This window comes from Planococcus citri, chromosome 3 (genome assembly GCF_950023065.1).
Source record: "Planococcus citri chromosome 3, ihPlaCitr1.1, whole genome shotgun sequence".
Lineage (NCBI taxonomy): Eukaryota > Metazoa > Arthropoda > Insecta > Hemiptera > Pseudococcidae > Planococcus > Planococcus citri.
In genome coordinates this window covers 66,729,703-66,752,767 of record NC_088679.1, presented here as the reverse complement: position 1 = coordinate 66,752,767, position 23,065 = coordinate 66,729,703, and the positions used below count along the sequence as shown (strand labels likewise).

General features: G+C 33.3%; 2 protein-coding genes across 4 annotated transcripts; both read right to left on the bottom strand.

The window, feature by feature from the left end:
* Positions 1-14,011: 14,011 nt before the first annotated feature.
* On the bottom strand, positions 14,012-16,029 carry LOC135838388 (ubiquitin thioesterase otubain-like). Its single transcript, XM_065353998.1, has 6 exons — positions 15,798-16,029; positions 15,660-15,712; positions 15,370-15,584; positions 15,212-15,296; positions 14,946-15,143; positions 14,012-14,858 (listed from the first exon to the last, which is right to left on the bottom strand). The coding sequence occupies exons 1-6, from the start codon at positions 15,850-15,852 to the stop codon at positions 14,649-14,651; spliced, it is 816 nt and encodes a 271-aa protein (XP_065210070.1). The 5' UTR covers positions 15,853-16,029; the 3' UTR covers positions 14,012-14,648.
* A 936-nt stretch (positions 16,030-16,965) lies between these two features.
* Daao1 (D-amino acid oxidase 1) lies at positions 16,966-22,127 on the bottom strand. 3 transcript variants are annotated; one of them, XM_065353995.1, is made up of 9 exons: positions 21,969-22,126; positions 21,797-21,876; positions 21,493-21,611; positions 21,152-21,380; positions 20,939-21,053; positions 18,164-18,312; positions 17,923-18,079; positions 17,556-17,825; positions 16,966-17,331 (listed from the first exon to the last, which is right to left on the bottom strand). In XM_065353995.1, exons 4-9 carry the CDS (start codon positions 21,346-21,348, stop codon positions 17,221-17,223), a joined length of 999 nt encoding a protein of 332 aa, XP_065210067.1. In that variant the 5' UTR covers positions 21,349-21,380; positions 21,493-21,611; positions 21,797-21,876; positions 21,969-22,126; the 3' UTR covers positions 16,966-17,220. The 3 variants fall into 3 exon arrangements, with proteins under 3 accessions (XP_065210067.1, XP_065210068.1, XP_065210069.1); XM_065353996.1 differs by having other exon boundaries at positions 21,988-22,124; XM_065353997.1 differs by lacking the exon at positions 21,797-21,876 and having other exon boundaries at positions 21,969-22,127.
* Positions 22,128-23,065: the final 938 nt, after the last annotated feature.

Genomic DNA, 23,065 nt, shown 5'->3' with positions numbered 1-23,065 from the left:
CTTTCAGGACTTTCCCATATTTGACCAAAATGCTGAGAAATAATTTTTAGCGATGTTCTTATCAATAATTTTAAATAATTTTTTGGGGGGTGGGGGAGCGTGGCGGAATTACCTGCATATGTTGATGAATATACCACTTATGGTGAATAATTTTCAGAAATGGAGAAGTGGGATAGGGGGAGGGGTAAAGGAAACATTTTTTTTTAGGAAAGGTAGCCAATAAGATGCCCAAAATGCCAAATGATTTTTACCAATGTTTTCATAGATTTTAAATAGTTTTTTGGGGTGGTGGCGTAATTACCTGCACGTGTTGATAATTACGCCACTTTTGTGAATAATTTTCAGGAGGAGATGGGCGGTATTGAGGGAGGGTTAAGAAAAAAAATGTTTTTCGTGAAAGGTAGCCAATAAGATGTACTTTGAGGTGGTTCATTCACATTTTTGCCAAAAATGCATTTTAACCCCACTAAATGACCTCAAACCTTAGCGTGGCGTAATTAGCTGCACTTACCTTAGTAGAGAAGTCGTCGACGGACTTGGAAACCTAGGTTCGATCCCCGGCAATACCAACATTTTTTCATAGATACGCATATCATCGGCAGATTTTCACCGAATGGGGTCTGTTTTAAAAACATTTCTTTTAGTGCTCGGACCAATTGTATACTGCAGCCAACTCCTCAAGTTTATATAACCATTTATTTTTATATAGGTAGTTAGGTAGGTACTTGATTCAATGAAAGTTGAAAAAAAACGTAGAAAAAATACCTCACAAAGACCAAAAACAAGTGTCAAACTCTTTACACCTATTTTTAAAATGAAAATCCCCCTATAAATATACAATTCGCAAAAAAACACATTATTCCGTCGATCCCATATTCCTAAATATAAAACCGTTTGGCTCGCACAAAAGACCATAATTTCCATCCACTTTGAGAGTTCTCACAATACGAAAGGTCCAGCACCAAACCGAACGGTGAAAAAATAAAGTAAGGGCTTCGGGCAGTAAACTTAATCTTCATAAAAAATCCATTTTCCAATATATCATTTAACTTTTGATGGTATATGCAACGTTGGTAGTACAGTAAAAGGAAAACAGGCGAATACGGAAAAATATTCCTATTCCTCATTTATTCCCTAGGTACTTTACTATGTGTGGCGTAGTTATGGACATAAAGTTAAAATGAAGTTATACATCGAAGAAGGGTGCAGAATCCTATACATTTTGTTACTTTTTCCAATATCTTCTCGCCGTCGCTTCGTCATCCTATACCTACCCTCGTTTTCAGTTTCATCAGAATACCTCATCGTTGCAATATACTTACTAGCTTTGGCCATCTTGGCTTTTCCTTAATTATAAACACGACGAATTAATCGCGTCGAAGGCGACCTTTTTTTTCCACGTGGATATTTTCCGCATGATCGATGGACACGTGTGACTGACTGCCATAGAAGGTACCTACTTATTCGATATATGAAACTGGTATATGTGAGATAACCTATACTAGAGTCAACTTGTGTCTTATGAGCAGTCCCCGAGTATTATGCACTTTCAAGTAGGTAATAGATAAATATGAACATTGAACAGGTCAAACTTTACAGATTAACCCCTATTTTTGGAGGGTAAAAAACGATTATAACAGTTGTTTAGGATGAAAAAGGAGAAAAAAACCGTTCAACCGGGGAATCGTCGTCGTCGTCGTCGTCGTGTTTGTAGTAAAACGAACGAGTTCCGAATCAAAATCGCAAATACTAAAATACATTTTTTTCTAACCCTATGAAAAACGAGAAATTACATGGCGCCGTGATATTTACCATGTTTGTAGATGGGTTCGTGGATGTACTAACAGAATTCGCGAGAAGAATTTAGTGTAAATTCAACGAAAGCATAGTAGCCTTAGGATACAAATGCTGAGAAAGTTATCGATGTTTGAATCGATTTGGTGCAGTTGGTGGTAACATAAATGTATTGTTTTTTTTCCTCCGTGAAATCAAGTTAGGACTATCAAAGAGGGCTGTATAGGGCCGAGAATTGAATACAAATATTTATATTTTTTATCATTACAATCGAGTTTTTGGCGATTTCAAGTTTTCTATTCGGCTTTTGATGAATTTGTGTAGTTTTTAAATTATAAATGGCTGCATAAGGTGTCTCTTTCTCAATAATTTCCAAAAATCAACCAAAAAAGCAGAAATTTAAAAAAAAATCTCAAAAAACGTTCGATACGAATATTTGAATTTCTTCGTAAATTGTAAACCATATTGATAACTTCCATGCCACTTTTTCCAAATTATCAAAAATGACCCGAATTCCGATTCAAAATTCCACAAAAATGTTTTTAAAAAAGGTTTGTCAGCTCTTTTTTCCACCTTTTGCTAAAATTTTCCGCCATTTTCATGAATTGAATGTCACTTTTTTTTAAAATCATGACCAAATTTCAGGCTCAAAATTCTTCAAAAATACACAAAAAAACATTCTCGTTGAAATATTTGAATTTTTCGAAAATTTTTAACCATCTTTGATAGGTTGCATGACATCTTTTTTCAAAAATCGTGAGTCAATTATAAGGTTAAAATTCTTCAAAAAAATGCAAAATACATTTTCGTTGAAATATTCTAATTTTCCGCAAAATTCTAACCTTCAAAAAATCCTGAAAATCATGAATCAAGTTTTTGCTAAAAATAACTCTTCAAAAGTGTTTAAAAAATTATGGCAGAAATTTTCGATTTTTTGTTGAAATTTTACTCCATTTTCACGAGTTAAAAGACTCCTCTTTCAAGAATCATGAGGCAATTTGGGCTCAAAATTCTTCAAAAATGCTCAATACAAACACACGTTGAAATACATATTTGAAATCATCACAAAATTTTAACCTACTTTGATAGGTCGCGTGACACCTTTTCCAAGAATCCCAAAAATTATACCTAACAAAATTTTGGGCTCAAATAAATTCTGCTCAAAAAAAGTTTACACAGAAAATTTTGATATTCTGCCCAAAACACCCATTTTAATTGGTTAAATGGCAGGCACCTTTTTTAAATATCTTAAAATCATGATCTAATTTTAAGCTCAAAATTCTTCAAAAATACTCGAAAGAAACACACATTGAAATATTTGAATTCGTCACAAAACTTTAACCTGTTTTGATGAATTGCATGACACCTTTTCTGAAAATCTGAAAAATCATGACCCAATTTTGGGCTCAAAATTATTCAGAAGTGCTCAAAACACACTTCTGTAAAGATATTTGAATTCATCACAAAATTGTAACCTACTTTAACAGGTCGCATGACATATTTTCTAAAAATTCTAAAAATCATGACCCAATTTTGGGTTTAAAATTCTTCAAAAGGAAGTACTCGAAAAAAAACTCAAAATTTTAGATATTTTGCCAGAATTTAGACACATTTTGATCAGTCAAGTGGCGCCTTCTTTTGAAAATCTCAAAAATGATGGTCCAATTTTGAGCTCAGAATTCTTCAAAGTGTTCAAAAAGTCATAATGAAAATTTTTAATTTTACGCTGAAATTATACCCCCATTTTCATGAGTTGATGGCCCTTTTTTTTTGAAAAACATGACCAAATTTTGGACTGAAAATTGTCCAAAGGTGTTCAAAATACACTTTTGTAGAGATATTCTAATTCATCAAACATTTTTAATATCTATATATTAAAATTATGACCGAATTCTTTTGACTCTGAGATCTCAGCAACGGCTACTTTGATAGCTTTTCTAAAAATCCCAAAAATCTTGATCCAATTTTCGGCTCAAAATTCTTCAGAAGTAGGTATACGAAAGGCTGAATTTTGACCCATTTTGATCGGTCAAGTTGCACTTTTATTTGAAAATCTCAAAAACCCTGATTCAATTTTGGGTTCAAAATTATTCAGAAGTATACGAAAAAAGTTGGCACAAAAATTTTTGATATTCTGCCTGAATTTTGATCCATTTTGATCGGTCAAGTTGCACTTTTTTTTTGAAAATCCAAAAAATCATGACTCAATTTTGAGCTCAAAATTCTTCAAAGTACTCAAAAAGTTTTGATGACAATTTTTATTGAACTCCATTTTTACGAGTGAAATATGGCTCACGTTTTGAAAAACATGACCCAATGTTGGGCTCAAAATTGTTCAAAAGTGTTCAAAACACACTCACAAAATTTAAACTTATTTTGCTAAGTCGCATGACACTGACACCTTTTCGAAAAATCCCAAAAATCATGACCCAATTTTGGGCTTAAAATTCTTCAGAAGTATACGAAAAAAGCTAACACAGAAATTTTAGCTGTTCTGCCTGAATTTTGACCCATTTTGATCGATCAAGTGGCACTTTTTTTAAAAATCTCAAAAATCATAAACCAATTATGAGCTCAAAATGCTCAAAAAGTCTTCACAAAAATTTTTGATTTAATGCTGAAATTTTACCCCACATACATGAGTTGAATGGCACATTCTTTGAAAAACATGGCCCAATTACAAAATTGAAAGTTGAAATTACTTCTTGTTCTCATTGAGTGGAATCATGAGCGTGGCTGATTGTTACCTATGTATCCTGGGGCATTTTTCACGAATTGTTGGCTACGTACGAGTAGGTTTAGGAAATAGGCACCTACGATTAAAATTGAAAATGGATTTTAATTTTGAGGAACAGCATCAAAAATGTAGGTATATTATTTGTGGGTAGGTTGGTAGGTACTAGGTACAAATTGTTTTGAGCATTTTCGAAAAATTACAACATTAGAAACTATCAAATAACGGATACCTATGAAACCTACCAAAGTAGGTTGAAATCCAGTGGACATTGATAAATTACGTGAAAATCGAAGACCATCATAAATTCATAATGAAGATAATTATAATCCATTCGGATCAATTATTATACAGCATCAATCTTGACCAAAATCAACTGTACGCGGAGTATAGTATGTTTTATGGCATCGATAAGTAATCTGCTCTAATGCGATATCAACTGACGACAATAATTTTTCGAAATTCGATCCTAAAATAGTAAGGAAAAGAAGAAAATGAAAGAACGAGGAAGGTAGGAAGGAATAAAAGGGTCGCCTATCGGTAATGTTGGGCTGGAGACTATCGATATTCAAAAAGTACACATCTTATTGCTTTTCAGTATAGTATACGTAGAAGCTGCGTATAGGAGACCTATAAGAATATATACGATTGGTTTGGTGATAAAGAAAGCGCTATAAAGCTATGGGCTACACGTATGTGTCCATCTGCCCCATATAGGATTGCAAATCCGCTTTTTACGTGTGTCTGTATAGTATATGAGCATATAAAGCTGTACGCCATGGTGTATAGTGTGATGCGGTGTACAGAGATACAGCATGGCCTAGCTGTACAGTGTACAGTGTACACTACACGCACACATTAACACGCGCCTGCTTCGTATGAGAAGTTTTAATGCGTAAAGCTTAGCACACCCTCTCGCTGAAGAAAGGTCGCTCGTTCTATTTAAGCTGGTTAGCCCTCCACTGAATAATCAAAATTTACGAGTTTCCACTTTTTATTCCAGTTTGTTTTCGCTGCTGCTCGGTGCTCACCGCGTACACCCATCGCATCGCATCGTATCGCCATCCACTCGGTATTTTTTTTCGCGTCGTCTTGCCCCTACCCTGCCCTACAAGTCCCAGTCCCAGTCCGAACCGAATACATAAAACGACGGACCACGAAGAATGATTCAGAAAATAGTATTTTTTTCCATTTCTCCCTTTTCTAAATTCGTTATTCTAACAGAGCCTCGGTTTTCCTATTACTTTCGAACACGCTTTTTCTTTTTCTCCCTTTTTGAATCTATTCATTTTAGAATAAATACGTTTAAAAGCTTTTTCATGGTGTTTTCTTAAACCTCCTAAGAATAATATCTTTGTTCTTTGTGTTCGCCATTCCGAAGGTTTTTTTTTTTGCACCCTCTTCCTTTCTTCTTCGCCTTCGCTTCGGACATTTCGTTGAATTTTTTAATTCTAAACATGTAGGTAAGCTCGACGAAAGTTTCGAGCCACGTTGGCAGAAAAATATCATCGTATACGACTCGGCGGCCATATTATTCATTAGAAGGGGACTCGCACAGCTCAACTTTCTTGTGAAAATAATCGTACGAATGGACCGGACCCTGCAGTATAATCGAGTGAAAAATGACGAGAAGAAAAAACTTACACGAGATGACAACTTTAAGTCTACGTGTAACGTGATGTGGTCCAAGTTGGACTTGGAGGGTGAATGTTCACCCTGCCCCCTCCCTCCTGTAGCCGGTGCTGGTTACGTATAACTTGCTGATAACTACTGGTACAATTTCGAAGACAAGTACAACTTACGTCCGGTGTCTTATTTAATGATGATGGTTGCTTATCTTCCTCTGCAGCGTAGGCACGTCGCATAAAGAACTACATATCTGGCGAAGGTTGAATTAGGCTTAGGCTATCTTCGATTCGTACATCAATGCCATAAGGAGTCGAATAAGTAGGGATTGGATTGGTTGTAGGGTTCGAAATAAGTACAGGATGGTCGGATTTGCGTGAAGATTTTGGATAGAATTGAATGTCAAATGGGTATCCTGGGGGGGGGGGGGTTAAGGAATTTGACAAAATTCACGTCAATTCGAATCAAAAATAAAGTCGAGTCCTTTACGTTTGAGGTGCCCAATGGTCTTGGAATGCGCCAGAGGGGGAGGGCTTTGAATACTATAGAATTTCAAAAATCAGTTTAATTACCATATTTATACCTCTTTTTTCAGTTGTAAACCAAAATTTTCGAATACATTTGAATTATGAATTTAAATGAATACTCTGATTTGGAAAATAGGCTGGAAAGTGAGGTTTGAATACGATAGTCCAGTCATTTTAGCAACATTTTTAGTCGAACCTCGAAAAAATTGGGGGAATGCTGAATTTCACATTATTTGTTCAGATTGGTCTCTAAAACAACTGATGAAATTTTGTGGGAATTTCCAGTTTCAAAAATGTGCTGAAGGCTTCAGAACTGCTCAAATTGGTTTGAAATCGTTTCCAATCGATTTGGCAGGTCGAAAATAGGGTATGTCCCAAATTTCAGCTTTATAGCTCAATTTGGTAAAATTTTGATTTTTTTTCTCATTTTTGGCCTGAATATGATTTTTAAAAATTCACCAAAAATTGAATTCATTTCGACGATATAGCCGAAAAACGTAGATTGACAAAGGTCAATGACCTTCATCTGTGGGGGTAACAGACAAGTTGCGGTGTGCAACTTTGGTCAAAATATTTTTGAGCCTAACGTGAATCGAGTTCACGTTTTAAATTAACGATTTTCTTTTTTTTTTTAAATTTTCATAAAATCGACAACTTTACCCCCTCCTCGGTAACGGTGAAATCGCCATTTTGGAAAAAGCTGAACTGGTCATGCTGATAGGAAATTTAGCGTAGAACAATTTTTGTTCGAACATTTTTCCTCTCGGACCCTTCATTTTGGTGATACAGCCAAAAAACCTGTATCGGCAAAGGTTATAATGACCTCTTGCGGGGGGTAGTCGGCAAGTTGGGGGGGTGCAACTTTCGATGGGTTGTTTTAGAGACCAATCTGAACAAATAATATGAAATTCAGCTCCCTCCCCAAATTTTTTTGGGGTTCGACTAGAAATTCTGCTAAAATGACTGGACTACGAGTAATTCCAAAATTTTTTTCATGTTTTTGAAACGCCTCGCAATCTTTTCACCGATGAAAAAGTTGAGCAATCACAAAATGTTTAAAAATTAATAAAATGATTTGTACGTGCTTTCTTCGACATTTGAATTCGAAAAAGGATATAGGTTTGAGTCACCTTAGAACCTTCAGTGAACATCTGAATTTTTAGTTTTGTAAAAATCTCTTCAAGAAGTCCTTTAAAAAGTTCTAGTCGTCCCTTCAAACTGAGAATAAGTGTACTCGTGCTTCCTTTCACCATTTTAGGAAACTTTTTTTCAAAATTTGTACCAGATTCCAGTCTAAATTCATTATTTATCTCGAATAATCAATTTGGGGAAGGGGAGAATGAGAAGAGTGTGTTTTGGTTTGCACAAATATACGATGGATTTCAAAGAATTGCTCCATAGTAAGGTAAGTTGGTAGTAGAAGCTGTCACAGATAATGTTTAGTTGCCACCGAATGTGCTGCTTTGTTTTTTAGGCCCAAAAAATGAAATTTTTCTAAAGTTCAAGTTTGGAACTTGCTGCCCTAGAAAGCATCAAAGTCTAGCTTTCTGCCTAAAATTTTAAGAAGCCTCAGCTTTTGTCATAATTGCCATAAAAAAAAGATGTTTCTATAGCCAAAAATTGTTAAAAATTGTCGTTTGTTTGCCAAAATTTCCAAATGTATCACTTTTTTCAAAAATTGCTAAAAAGCTTCGTCTTTTTGCTAAAATTGTCAAATTTTGCTTCAGGTATAACATTTTCTAAAAAAAGTGATTTTTTTACCTACAAAACCAAATTGAAAAAAAGTCTCACTTTTTTGAATTTTGACAAAAATTTCAAAAAAATAAATTTTGCTGTTTCCCAAAAATTTACAGAAATTTCAAGTTGCTCTGGAGGGGCTAAAGATAAACTTTAAATTTAAAACAATTTTTTTTTACAACAAGAAGAATATTTTTTTGAAAAAGATGGTTAAAGTGTAAGGGTACTTATACAATACAGGGAACATTTAAATTTAAACTCACAACTTAAACTAGCTCAGGTTTAAGGTGAAGGACCAAATTGAAAGTGAGGCCAAGGTTTATTTAGATGGGAACGAAGGAAAAAGGGGACGAGTGAGACCCTCTACGAGAAGAGCAACCCAGACTATAATGGAAAGGCCAGCGGGGCCTTCATCCACACCAAAGTATTCAAAATCCACCTCTGGCTATCAGTGCAGAACCCCTAACTCGTCTTGGGTTTTAAATGAGGAGATTGGAGGTTACCCAGGATAGTTCGGTAATCAAAGTTATATATTATACCTTCTGAAGTATGTACCTACATTTTTAGCCTCTTCGGAGCGATTTGAAAGGAGGAGTCCCGATAAGGCCATTTTTTTAGCCCCCTGACAGTTATCGACTAGACCACTCTTGAAATGTTGTAATAAATATCCGAAATACGGATCGGTGGTTGGTTAACCCAAAATGACCATTTTTTTGGGCTCCAGGGGTTCCCAAAGTTGTGATTACAAAAATAATTTTAGGAACCACTGAGTAAGTGAGTATTATTTTCAAAAACTTTTTTAGGGTAAAATATCTGTAAATCCTCGATGATTTTTCATTTGATTTTTCCTGTAACTTTCAAAATTAAGCTTTTTTGGGCCAAATTCTGAGATTTTACTTCGTTGAAATCGTAAAAACGTGATTTTGGCGTTTTTTCTAAGAGTAAAATATCAGAATTTGACTCATAAAAAGCTTAATTTTGGAAGTTACAGGAAAAATCAAATGAAAAATCATCGAGCACTAGCCAGTGCGGTTCAAATGTAAATTCTTCAATTTATTTGAAAAAATGTACTTAAACACCTTTTTTAAGGGTGCCTAAAGTGAGGGGGTCTAAAAAAAGGGTTCAAAATTACGAATATACAGGGAGCTCAATTAAACTTTTTCATCAAGATAATTGAATATATACCTCAAAACGTTACGTTTGGCGCAAATCGTAGGTTTCTAGTTTTCCAGGGGTTCCCAAAATTTCAAAATTGCGAAAAAATGGAAAACTGGATTTTCGAGTAATGGCGGAAAATTTTATTGAGCTCAAAATTTGGTACACAGTTTGAAGGTCTTTCAGATACTAATAAACTGTAAAAATCTTTTTAGCCGGGCTCAAAGGGGTAGGTTCAAAAATGATGGTTCCAAAATTTTCCAAAAATCAAAACCCCCCAATTTCTGCCCCCGAGGGTCGAAAATAGGAAAATCACTTCGCATCACGTTTGTCGAGTTCAAACAGATATTTTACCCTAAAAAAGTTTAAATAATACTCAGTGGTTCCTAAAATTATTTTTGTAATCACAACTTTGGGAACCCCTGGAGCCCAAAAAATGGTCATTTTGGGTTAACCAACCACCGATTCGTATTTCGGATATGTATTACAACATTTTAAGCGTGGTCTAGTCGCGTAACTGTCAGGGGGCCAAAAAATGGCCTTATCAGGACTCCTCTTTTCTGAAGAAAATTAAAAAATCGCTCGAGGCTCCAGAATAATCCAAAAACTAGTTTTTGTTGATTTTTCAAAGTAGGTAGGTAATTAAATTATGAAATAGAAAATTTGACGAATCTGCAAGTAAGAATTCAAGTTGATAGTGTAGTTGAATGTCTTTCGTGATCGTGATATGACATTGCGAGAAAAATAACTTCGATCAAAAGTGACGATTTAAGGCGGGAAAAATGGTGAAAAATCAGTTTCTTGCATTTTTGAAAAATTCATCATCAATATAGGTACACAATGTGTAAGTATGTACATTTAACTTGCGGAGTAATCAATTTCTCATTTGAACATTTTGAACTGACAAATAAATGATAATGAAAGATTTTAGAAGAAACATTGTTAATTGAAAAAGGCATCTTTTGATCTTCCCCCTTCAAGTTCTTTTTGTGCATTATATTCGACGTACTATTAAAGACGAGCAAATGAATAATGCGACTTCTAAAAAATATCCAGTGTTAAGAGAACCCAAAAGTCTAAACCGCCTACGCCATCTAACATGAAGTTACACGAACTTCTATAGAATATGGTTCTCATATAGAAAGAATTTTCAGTATAAGTATTCTTGTGGTATTTTATTATTTTTAATTTTTTAATTTTTTTAATGTCGAAGTTCCTAGAATCTGAAAAGTCTTCTCCATGAGCTATAGTTTTTTTCTTTTGCTAAAGTTTGACTTCGAGCATGCGCATGCACTTCATAGGGATCTATGTAAATTTCCTATTATGACATTGACGTGGTACAGAATATTAAACTTTGGCATATTTTTATTTTTTTGAAATTAAAAAAAAAATGAAAAGAATGAATAAAAATACTGTATAATTCTTTTAACATTTTTCTGAAATGTAAGTAATTTTAACAGCAAATTTCTAAATGTAGTCAATTCTTACGAATTCGATTTGAACGTTATACTTTCTGAATGCTCAAGTTTTAAAAATACGAAAATTAGCCATACTTGGTTATTTTTGGAAATATATGCATAGTTGATGCATTTTTTTAAAAAAGTTCCTTTGGTCGCACTTTTTCGATAAAATCAGTTTCAAAAACCAAGAAATTGAACAAAATAATAAATTAGTAACTATCAAAATACAATTCAAGACTTATGGTGAGAAACAGAAAGTAAATAACCATCAAAATACCTAAAATTCAAGACTTATTGTGAAAAACAGTTTTTTCATGTTTTTTGAAGTATTTATTACATTTAATATTTTTGTGCAAATAATTTTGTTCGATATGATTCTTTTTTTTCTTCTGTGGTGTCTGAAATTTTGAGAAAATTGGCCACCTTTTTGAGTCATTTTGGTTGTTTTTTTTTCATCAAAAGAAGTTAGTTACTTGAAAAAAAACGAGTACTTAGATAAGTAAATACGATGCCGAGAATAGATCGAAGATGAAGATAAGAACTACTCGTAATATACTTTAACTTAATATACTGAATTGGGTAAAAAATTATCAGAAAACCGAATCCAATTTTTTTCCAAATCAGTTTTTAAAAACAACTGCAAGATGAATCAGTTTTTCTGTTTTTTTTTTTTTTGTTTTAGTGTAGAGATTCAAAAAAAAATATATGAAATCAATTTCTCAAAAATTCTTTAGTATTTATTTTTTCTAAAAATCGCATTCACATTCACATTTCAGATTTAAAATAAAGCTGCATTTCTAATGTTCGATTTAAAAAAAAAAAAAAAAAAAAAGAAGAATCCACTCAGCAATTGTCAAGTGTTTAATTTCGAATAAAATACATTTTTATTAAATTGTAGATAAATAAATGATACTTTTTGAAGGCAATTCTCGAATAAGTAATGAAAAATGTAATAATGATTTAGTCTGTAATATTTCAGTACAAAGCTCATTACTACGATTTGAGTCACAATTTCATCTAGTTTAAAAAGAAAAAGAAAAAATACTCCATTTGTAAAATTTTTCCAACTTCTAAACGAATAAGTATTTTTAGAAAAAGTGTATTTAGTACTTTTCAAATTCTTTGGTCTCATTATCTGTCATTCATCCCAAAAAATAAAAAGTACAATATTCGTACGTCTTGTAAAATGATTTTAGTGCTAAATAAAGTGTGATTTTTCTCCATTTCGATCATTCTTTTTTAAAAATAATTTGAGCTTTTCCCTAATGAATGCCTTGTTTCATTTTTCAAATGAAAACTCAAGATGAATAAAAACAGATGAAGCTGCAGATTGAAAAAAAAAAAAAAACGTACATAATTTCTATGGAATAAAATCCAAAGGAACGTGCTAAAGACAAAGAAAATAGCAAAGTTCAGTGTTTTTTTGCACAAGTATTACAATTCATACAAATCAAAAAAAAATTTCAAAGGCATCATATTTTCAAAAACAAAAATATTCAGTTCTAAATTTTGGGAAAGTTGGAAAAATTATTTGATGTACTTATTATTTCATTTCGTTTTTTATTTTGTCTATCAGATGCAATTTTTTTCGAAAAAAAAAAAAGAAGTGAAAAGAAAAGAATGTTTTGTTCTAAATTTTAGAAAAGTAAGGAAAAGTATTCAATGATTTATTTCATTTTGTTTCTCATTTATATTTTTTATATTTTTTTTGCCCATAAGATACATTTTTTTTTACTCGGTTGTTTAAAAATATATTGTTTAAAATCCATTTTTCTTCTGTTTTAATACTGAATTTAAATATTTGTTGTAATTTTACAGATCATTTATTTAAAAAAAATTAAATAAAAATTATATTATACGTAAATATCATTAAAATTCCATAAATTAATAATCTACACACAGAATTTTCCCAGATTTCCCCCTTTTTTTTTTTTTGAAGTTTCTCTCCAAAATATACCAAAAATTGACTCAAAATTTCTAAACATTAGCATTAAATAGATAAAAAAAATATTAAATAATAAATCAACATACCTGACTCAGCAATTAATCACTTTATAACAAAATTTTACACAAAAAAATTTGATCATCACTTCCACCACAGCTGAAAAAAAATCACCAAAAAATTCACCAACATGAAAAATATTCCTAGTGAAATTCGCCATTATAATATTGCACCTCTTTGCAACCTAGGCCAACCTTTTACATACTAAATTGTAAATTATTTTTTTAGCTCTTTCGGTCTGCGGTACGCATGCGCCTACGTATGATAAAAAATAGCGTACGCATTTTAACCCTTTTTAGTGTTATTCAAAACACAACCCTTTTTTTTTCAGAATACCGATCACAATAGAAATCACAAAGAAGAATACGCCATTTACATCAACCCTTTATTGTATAACACTTTTTTGGCACGCACCCTAATATCATTTTTTTAATACCGATTAACCCTTTTTTTTCATCATCATCTTTCGTACGTCTCTGGCGGAGTGGAGGAGGGGGGAGGGGGCTGTGGCTGTGATTCATCTCACAGCTGCATATCGTGTGGCATCATGTCGATGTTTGTTGCAGTTGCATTGGTTTGGAAAATTTTCAACGTTAAGTGTGTTTTTTTTTTCGGTGACGAGGTGGTAAGGTAGGAAGGGGAGGGGGGTTGGGAATAGAAAGAGTTATAGTGTTGCGAAATACCATGTACGCCAAAGGGGTGGAGCAGCTGAGAAGTATTTATTATTGGGGTTTACTTTATGCAATAGATTTTTTACGTTGAATGTTGGTAAAAAAATTATTTCGAGTTGGAAATTTAAACGAGTAATTTTTTGCCACAGACCACAGATTGCTGTAAAATTTTGAGAAAATATTTTTCGAGCGATTGAACTGAACTTATTCGAAGATAGGCCTATTTTCTGTATGATTAATTGATAGTACATCATTCAGTGGGGGGGGGGGGTAAAATTATGAAACCGGTTTGAAAAATGCACGAATATGGTTACCTAAATAAAATTTATTAATTATTCACGGTTCATCGCAGATGATAAATGAATTAATATACATAATATAAAAAATAATAAGGGTAATAGTAATAGTAAATTAGAAACGAACTATCCATACATTTAACACGTGATAAAATTATTGAAAAATTTGACTCCTCGAAACCGATTAATAAACACGAGTCGAACATAATAATATGCATTAATACTGCAGGATGAAACTCATCGTAAACCAGACTAGAGTTTTTACGCTGCTTTAACAATTTTTAGCTCCCAAGTTCCCATTGTTGTTGGGAGGAAACGGTCTTCTCGATATTTAATATTGCACTATGAATAGAAATTTCTATTACAAAAAATATATAACTCGTTAAAACATTAACTACGAAAACAGATTGCTCACACACTTACGATTATTCTAGTACATGTAATTGAAAACATTCACCGGACAATTACTCGTACGTAAAGCTTATCTTGCATTTTTAGTTATCACACAAACAACCTTGAAGTTAACAGGAGGAGTACGTACTCTAGTAATATAAAATGATATCGAGACGATCGAAACGTATAAATAATCGAATATTCTAAGGCGAAACTTTTCTCTCCAGTTTGGGAAACGAAACTAGATGGTAAATTAATCGCTTTCGACCGGATATAGTATATCGTAATGACCAGGTCTGTACAGCAGATGTACGCGAGCATGAGATCCTTCGGGAAAATCGTGAGCGATGGCTTCGGTCGATTGACCTCGGTCCATGTACCGAACACGGATACCGACGTCGAGGGCTGAACTCAAGGCGATAATGTGTATGTGATCACTTTCTTTATACATTGGTTCTACTTCCTGTGCGAGAAAAATAAACACCAGAGTTGAGTGTAAAAGATCTACGAATGGTTAGAGGAGTGAAAATGAAAGCAAAGTAGGTGATACCTGGCGACAGAATTCGGCGATGGTGCGATCACCTTCGATGAAATTTTGATAAAAATCAGCATCTCGTTGTAATTGAAACGAAGTTATCAATCTTAAATATACTACGACGTAATCGGAATAACCTTGCTCGTTGAATAGTTTGAATAACTGTTCTTGGGCGCTGGCACCTTTACTCAATACGTTCACCACTTCCATAAACTGTAGAAAGAATAAGCGATTAGAATTCGTTCGAGTATTTCATTAGTAATGATGAAAAGTATACAAACAGTGTCGTGAAAATCATCCAGCGTTACTGTAGAAAATCCCGATGACATTAACGATAATTTACTCTGAACAATTATCTCTTTGAAACTGAAACATGCAGAAAAAACAATCGGTATAGTTTCAATACTCGTCGAATTGAACAAAACGATCGATTTCATACCTTTCGTATTCTTTCTGATGATTTAATAATCTTTCGAAATAAGCGTAAGCGAACGCACGATAGAAACAATTACCATCCGGTCTGGTTCTTCGGATATACTGATATTTACGAAGTAAATCTTTGACTTTAGCTTGATACACCTCATCGGTCAAGTATTCCGCTTCTAAAGAACTGAGATCTTCTTTTTCGCCGACCAAACTAGTCGATTCCCATATCTGCGATAAGTTTTTAATCGTTAATTAGGTTCAATATGGCACCCGGCAACTTTACTAACGGTTACTGGTACTTACTTCTTTCTCGATTTCACGATGCCTTTGCATAATCAACTCGTCTTGATTTATATCTACGAGAATAGAAACCAGAGTATAGGAATGTATTAGTAATCTAATTAATAATTATGTCGAAATTTGCATTTTTCAGAATCGTACCTGGATTATATTCGGACTGTACTTCGGTAGCGGCGGCGGCTTCTTTGTCTTCCATTGTTTTTGCAGATCGATGGAGAGTTTCTAGTAACGAATTTGAGATAGATGGACCGGTGATGAGAAATTTCCAACGACGAGGAATTTAATATTTTAGGTGAGTGGAAAATATTTACCGATGTAAAAAATTTTCGATAATTTATTCTTTTTTTTTCAACATTTTCAACAATAATAAACTTTATACGCAGTGTTGCCACGAGTTGAGGTTGTTTATGGTGTTGAACATTATTGAATGAAAGTGTTTCGAGTTTAATTTCATTTTTTTAGAAAAAGAAAATTTAGGGAAGGGTATGATAAAATGTTGAAAAGATGAATTAATTCATTACCTTATGAAATTTATTCCCGTATTTTGAAAATTCCTATTCGTTGGTCCATTTTTTTGTAGATGGTTGCTAACTTTTCATTTCCTTTGTGATGTTCACTGACGTGTTTGTTTTCTTGATTTGTGATTGGTTGATACCAGTAAGCTGTTTTTTGCAAGTTTTACTTTTTTTTAAAAAATGAAAAATAAATTTTTTGAATATTGAAATTTGAAACTTCGAATTCGAAAGTTTGAAATTGGAAGTTGAAACTTGTGATTGTGAAGTTGTGAAGTTGTGATAGTACTGACTAAGTGACTACCGAGTGCCGAATAATGATAGTCTGATCTGATTGTATAGTTTTGATTTGATTTTGAATTTGGGATTTAATAATCAATAAATTTCGCGTGAATCTTTGAAGTTTGAACGATAATCGTTCAAGTTTATCAGTTTACTGTTTAATTGAAGGTAAAGTCGAAGTGCCCAAATCATATGGCCAGTGGCCACCATCTTGAATTTTTTTCGCATCTTTTGAATTTGAACTATTCGAACTCCTTATTTTTGAAAAATGAATTAAATTAGGCGTAATTTCTGTCTGAAAATTACCTTTTCCTCCCTTCAAAATCGGTATCTAATCTACCAGTTTGTAAACGTAGTAAGTAGGTATATTATCATCTCTTCAGCGATATTATAATTTAAAAATTTGAACAATGTGTAGGCTAATTCAGTAATTCTGAACTGATTTTTTTTTTAATTTTTGATGCTGATTTAATTTTTAAAAGCCTAATAACAAAAAAGGAATGAATTGAAATTGCTTTAAAGATGATCAACATTTTAATTTCATTTCTAGAAAATTTTCACTAATATATGTAGCACCAATAGCAGCAGAGGGTAAACAAAAATAACAAAGTAAAATATTAATAATGTAAAATGGCTGCATCAGCATTTGACTTCATGATCACTGGGAACTGTTCAAGTCTCACTCAAGTACCTAGGTAACTATAGTCTTTCTTGAAATATACTGTTTTTTAAAAACATCCAAGTTAACACCTTCTAATAAATGATTCGGTTTACAATTTGCTTTTTGTGGAATGAGAATTTTTAAATAAATTCACAACGTGATCAGCGGTCCCAGGAGCAGTTGTAATTCCATAACCGCAGTGCCCGTAATTATGTATGACCTGTAAAAAAATAAAATTGAGTAAAATCTAGTAAAATTAACGATTTGAGAATTGACTCGAGTAGGTATAGGTAGATATTAATTTTTCAAGAATAAGGTTTGAAAATCTACGGAGGAAAATATCTACTTCTGGCAACTCGTAAATTATATTGTGTAAAAGTGTAAAAGTAGGTAGGTGAGTAATTATGAATAATAAATTATAGTTCTACTTCTACATTATATTACCTTCAATTTTCCTAAATTTTCCGCTTCTAAACGTATAACATTTCTGTGCGGTCTTAATCCAACCCACTCGCTTAAGACATTCGCATCCTTCAAACTAGGCACAATTTCGCTACATCTTTCTATTATTGACATGCTATCGAAGCGATCCACTTGGGTATTAAAACTGTCGTAATTTCTGCAACCGCCCAAACAAACGGTCCCATTTCCCAAAGGAAATATATACGTGTCGTAATCGTTGTAATAAAAATATTTCAATTGAGGAGCGTACACCTGTAATAGGTAACGTAATAATGCAAAGTTGAGAATAGGTAGGTAGGCCTACGTGATATTGAGACTGAGAGAATATTTTGTATTTGCAGATAGGTACTTTTATAAGTTGGCCTCGAATGGGCACTACGAATGGATCATCGCATAAATATTTCGCATTTAATCCGGTGCAGTTGAAAACGACGTCGTATTCGTTTTGTAATTCGTTGAGATTTGTGATATGCTTTTGACGTGTCGTGCCACCTCGTTGTTTATACCTTGGAAAAACGAATACAAAAATATCAAAAATGATAGAATTGTGATCTACAAAACTTGATCCGAATTGACCACCAGCTACCTACTTGTTCAAAGCCCATGGAATAAATAACGTGCATTGAGTTCTCATAGTTTCAAAATACGATCCGTGTTTCCATAATTTTGATGAATCAGTCTGACGTTCTTCCAACGTTGCGGGGCGATATCGTGGAACAAGACCTTGCAGAAAATCATTCTAGAAGAGAGAAGGTAGAAACTAGAAATGAATAGGTGAAGAAGGAAAACTTCAAATAGTCCAGGAAAATTAGCCGAAAAAAGGAAGTCGTAGGGAACAAGTAATGTAGAAACTAGAGAGCTAAATTTTGGGTATACTGGTCAAGTGGTAGTGGTGTCTGCTCTCTGGTCCATTGACCATTTATTTATGTGCTGAACACGAATCTGAGGAGTCCCTTCGCGTCCCTAGCGAGCGTTCTCCGCTATTGTGGATCTAAGCCCCCCCCCCATTTGGTTTTTGGCCTTTAATCTCAAAAATATTGATCTTTGTGGTTGTGGAAAAATTGTCATTGTCGAAATGTCAAGTGAAATTTATTAATTTAGTTTATTTATTCTCATTGGTGGCAACTATCCTGTGCCTGTGTAGTTTCGGCGACACCCGAGGCGATTTCGTGTGGAACAAAAATTAAGAGTGCGATAATTAGTCAATGAAATAATTTTGGGCATTCTAAAAAAAATTCTCAATTGAAAAAAAATTTATTTTAACACAACTAGTTTCCCTTTTCAAGAATACCTAAACTATTCGTCAAGTATTACGTATTGGTACAACGTACAACGGTTCGGTATCCCTGCAGTGGAATGTGGATCCTCATTCAATGAATTTCCAGGGCTTGTACTCGGTTACTTTTTATGTAACCAAGTTAAGTTACTAAAGTTACTAAAAGTAACTTTTGGTTACTGTTTTCAAAATTTCCCGAATTTTTCAAAATCTCGGTCCTACATTTGGGATGAAAACAAAAAAAAATATCTCTTTTTATGCCAAAAATGCTGCAATACAAATGACCAATCCTGCCTTTTTCAAAATTGCCAAAAAAAAACTCGTTTCTTCCTAAAAATTTATAAAAATTGTGGTTCCCCCTCAAAAATTTAAAAATTTCTCATTTGCCCCCTCCTCGCCCCAAAAATCTCAAAAATTGATGAAAAAAAAGTTGCTTATTAGGTACATAGGTAGAGGTACCTACTAAAATTGTAAGAGTCTTGATTTTTACAAAAAATTAACAAAACATCTCGCATGTTTAGCAAAATTACTAAAAAATCACCCCCCTCCCGTTGAACTTTTTTGCCAAAAATTAGGTATGCCAAAGTTTCACTTTTTACCAAAAAAATTGCAAAATAGTTGACCTCTTCCGAACTACTGAAATAAAATTGAGACTTTTTTCCACATTATGGTTGAAAAATCGTGACCTTTTCCAAATTCCTGATAAAAAAATCAAAAATTTTTTAATCTCACTTGGAAATTCAAATTTTCTCAAACTGGCAAAGATTTGAACTTTTTGGAATTTTTGGAGAAAAGTCAGAATTTTTTTCAAACGTTGATAAAAAATTAGCCCAGATTACCTTATTTTTTCAAACTTATAAAAAAAAATCAGGTCGATTTCAGAATTGAGACTTTTTTTTGGATTTTTGTCTTAAAAAATGACAACTTTTCTCTAATTCTGGCTAAAAAATCTGGACTTTTGAATTTTCTGAAAAAAATCAGAACTTTTTTGAATTTCTCACAAGAGCTCGTAACTTTTTAAAAATTTCTAGCAAAAAATCAAGACTGTTCAGAATCTTTCGTTTAAAAAGCAAAATTTTTTCGAATTTCTGGAAAAAATTGGTATTTTTCTTCTCCGTTAGAATCAGAATTTTTATCAATTTCTGGCCAAAAAAATCAGGACTTCTTTGTAAGTATCTCTTGTTAGAAAATCGAGACTTTCTCGCATTTTTTGGCAAAAATTGGCACTTTTTTCCAACTCAGGCTGAAAAATCGAGAGTTTTTCTTTCTCTCTGACAAAATTCACGACTCCTTTGAAATTTTGAAAAACAATCAGGACTTTCTTGACTCTGGCAAAACCGAGACTTTTTTGAAAAAAATTTTGAAATTTTGACGAAAATCGTGATTTTGGTCAAAAAATTAGGACTTGTTTGCTATTTTGACAAGAAGTAGGACTGTATAGCAAATTTTACGCAAAAAATACATTCGATTGGCACTTCCGATGAATTTTTTTAGTGTTTTAACATTCGACCCTCTTTTTTCGCCTCATCACAGGAGCATTGTTTGATTGGCACGAGGGTCATTCCACGTCAATTGGACCAGACCAAGAAGTGGTAGGTGGGTTCGGCGATTTTTTTGAAATTTTTCCTGTGGAAAGACCTTCCGAAGGGATGACCAATGGCGCAAATCGCAGCCCTCTAGCCCATTTTTAACGGTAGCCAGGGGGTGTTTACACGATAACTGTGATCTTTGTTAAAACCCCCTTTCTCTGAATTAGCGTACTCCCCCCCCCCTTCGGGCAAATGTAATCACTAAATAATCATCTGATATAGGAAATTTCCCATAGAATAAGTTTCATTTGACAATTTTTCCGCTAGGATCAATATTTAAGGAGTTACAGGCCAAAAACTAAGTTGGGAGGGGAGGCTTAGATCCACAATAGGGGAGAATGCTCACCAGGGACTCGAAGGAACTCCTCTGATTCGTGTTCAGCTCGTAAAAATGGACCAGTACATCAAAATGATTCAGCTTTCTATATCACTTTTCCCAATGAAATGCTAATTTTAATTTTCCTGGACTAAAACTTTGTTAGGTATTGATTTTTGCCTACTTTGACGTTGTTTTCGTGCGTATCGGAGAATATGTAACCGGCCAGTTTTGTTACTCCGCTATCGGGAACGTTTAGTAATTGTTCGTAGTATTTAAACGAAGTCCGAATCATTGCTCTGAAATCAAAATTTGTGGAGGTTTTTTTTGAACATGTTGATAATGTTAATTTTAAGTAAAAATTTATATACATATATGTGTAAGTATAATTTTATACTTGGCACGATCTGTAGGAATTCCTCCGAAATGTTGAGCAGGTCTAAATACTCCAGCTGGACCATAGCTTAGAGTGGTTTCGTTAAATTTGTCATCTATTAAAGTAATTTTAGCTGATGGAAATTCTTCTTGGATTCGTAACGCGGTATTTACTCCAACAACTCCGGCTCCCAACACAGCTATTTGTAGATCTCGCATTTTTTTTTCCTTCAAAAATTGTCTATCCAATTCTGTAATATTTTAGGAGTTATTAAAATTTGAAAAAGGGAAGAAAGTGTGAATATTTTTCGTCTTTCGTCGTTCGTAACATTGGATAGGTAGGTATATGAACTCGATACTTACGTTTATGGTGCAATTATGGATTCTTAATGTAACTTCAAGATGCCAAAATATTATTCACTGAACTGAAAATTTCAAAACGAAAGCTAGGTGTACTTGAATTCATGCTCGTATTATGTGTTCTGAAAATGAAAAATCAATGTTCATTCGTTAGGTTGATTTTTCAACTGAACATTGAGCGCGTGATAGCTTTTAAAAGACTGTATGATAATTTAATCTAAACAAACAAGTTATTTTATTTACTTCGTATTTATTGCTTGTTGTGTTATTATTTTAATATAAAAATTTAACCATTCCTATCGCATACCTAAGTATCCTGATACAGACTATTTTTTGAAAGCTTTCGAGATTTTTCACGCTAACGCCATCGTCGTATTTATTTTTTATCTTGAAAAGATGATGAAAATTAAATAAAATTTGAGCTATAATTTAATATTAATGCATCTAAAATTTAATTACTAGAAGATAAAAGCTACTACCTGCGAAAAAGAGATGTACCTAGTTGAATCTCGAAGAATCCGGAGAAGCAGAAATTGGCTGATAAGATTCTCAAACTTATCTTGAGTTCTTGAAAAGTGATATGAATGGGGAAAAGTATCAGCTGACGCGAGTGTATTTACTGTTATTCGAACCCACAGAGAAGAAGCTATAAAGTTGAATGGTCGAAATTTGAAGCATACTTTTCTCGTTACAAGCCACAGATGAAAATATGCAGATGCTGAAGTCTAACTTCTTAGGCTTAGCTTTTAAGCCTTTTAGGGTTAGCTTCTGATGAAAATTATAAAACTTTTGGCTGGCTTTTAGTTTTCTAATTATAAAGCTAAGCCTTCTTCCAGCTTCCAAAATTTTTGAAGATAAATCATGGTTTTTTTTTGGCTTAAAGTCAGTTTCCGGTCTCTACCCAAATTCTGATTTTCAAACTTCTTTTGCTCAAGATTTTAAATTTTTTCGAGTTTTTATTTTCAAAAATGTTTTATTTTTTGAAATGACACCTCTCAAAGTTGTTACCTCGTGACTCGGTTGAGAAAATAATTTCTTATTTTTTATTTTTTCTGGCTGCAAAAAAAGTGATGCCAGTAGCTTCTTAAAGTCGAAAAAAATGTTGAAAAATGTTGAAAAAATTCATGAAAATTTTTTGTTTTTGGACCAGAATTTTTCTAAAAGTAATCCTTTTTTCAAAAAAAAAAGTTCCCGGCCCTTCAAACCATATTTCCCTCCTCTCCACCCCCCCCCCCACCACCATTCAGTCAGAAGCTCATCAGTCCTCAAAGTAAATACAATCACAAAAAATGAGAATAAATCAAAATCAGGGGAATTTTTCGAAAATATCTTATTTCCACATTAGAATTGTTCTGCATAACCCTCTTCTCAAGAAAAAGCCTTAAGCCTTCGTTGAACCCCCAAATAATGTTGGCTCTCTTGTGTAAAGCCCCCCCCCCAAAAAAAATGAAAAATTGTTAAAAGATGAAAAATTATGAAAAATTGATGTCTGTAGAAATTTTTAATTTATGGGTAGAGAATCTTTCTAAAAAAAAAACACTTTCAAGAAAAACCTTCCCCCGGTCTCCCAAATTAT

Bases quoted from the DNA above. Each gene is read 5' to 3' on its own strand.
- LOC135838388 (XM_065353998.1), bottom strand. From the start codon at position 15,852: ATGGAAGACAAAGAAGCCGCCGCCGCTACCGAAGTACAGTCCGAATAT. The intron at 15,713-15,797 runs GTACGATTCTGA...CTATTCTCGTAG, and splicing joins ACAGTCCGAATATAATCCAG to ATATAAATCAAGACGAGTTG. The intron at 15,144-15,211 runs GTTTGTATACTT...TTCTTTCTACAG, and splicing joins TGGATGATTTTCACGACACT to TTTATGGAAGTGGTGAACGT.
- Daao1 (XM_065353997.1), bottom strand. From the start codon at position 21,348: ATGCGAGATCTACAAATAGCTGTGTTGGGAGCCGGAGTTGTTGGAGTA. The intron at 18,080-18,163 runs GTAGGTAGCTGG...CGTTTTTCCAAG, and splicing joins ATTCCATGGGCTTTGAACAA to GTATAAACAACGAGGTGGCA. The intron at 17,332-17,555 runs GTAATATAATGT...ATTTTTTTACAG, and splicing joins AAAATTTAGGAAAATTGAAG to GTCATACATAATTACGGGCA.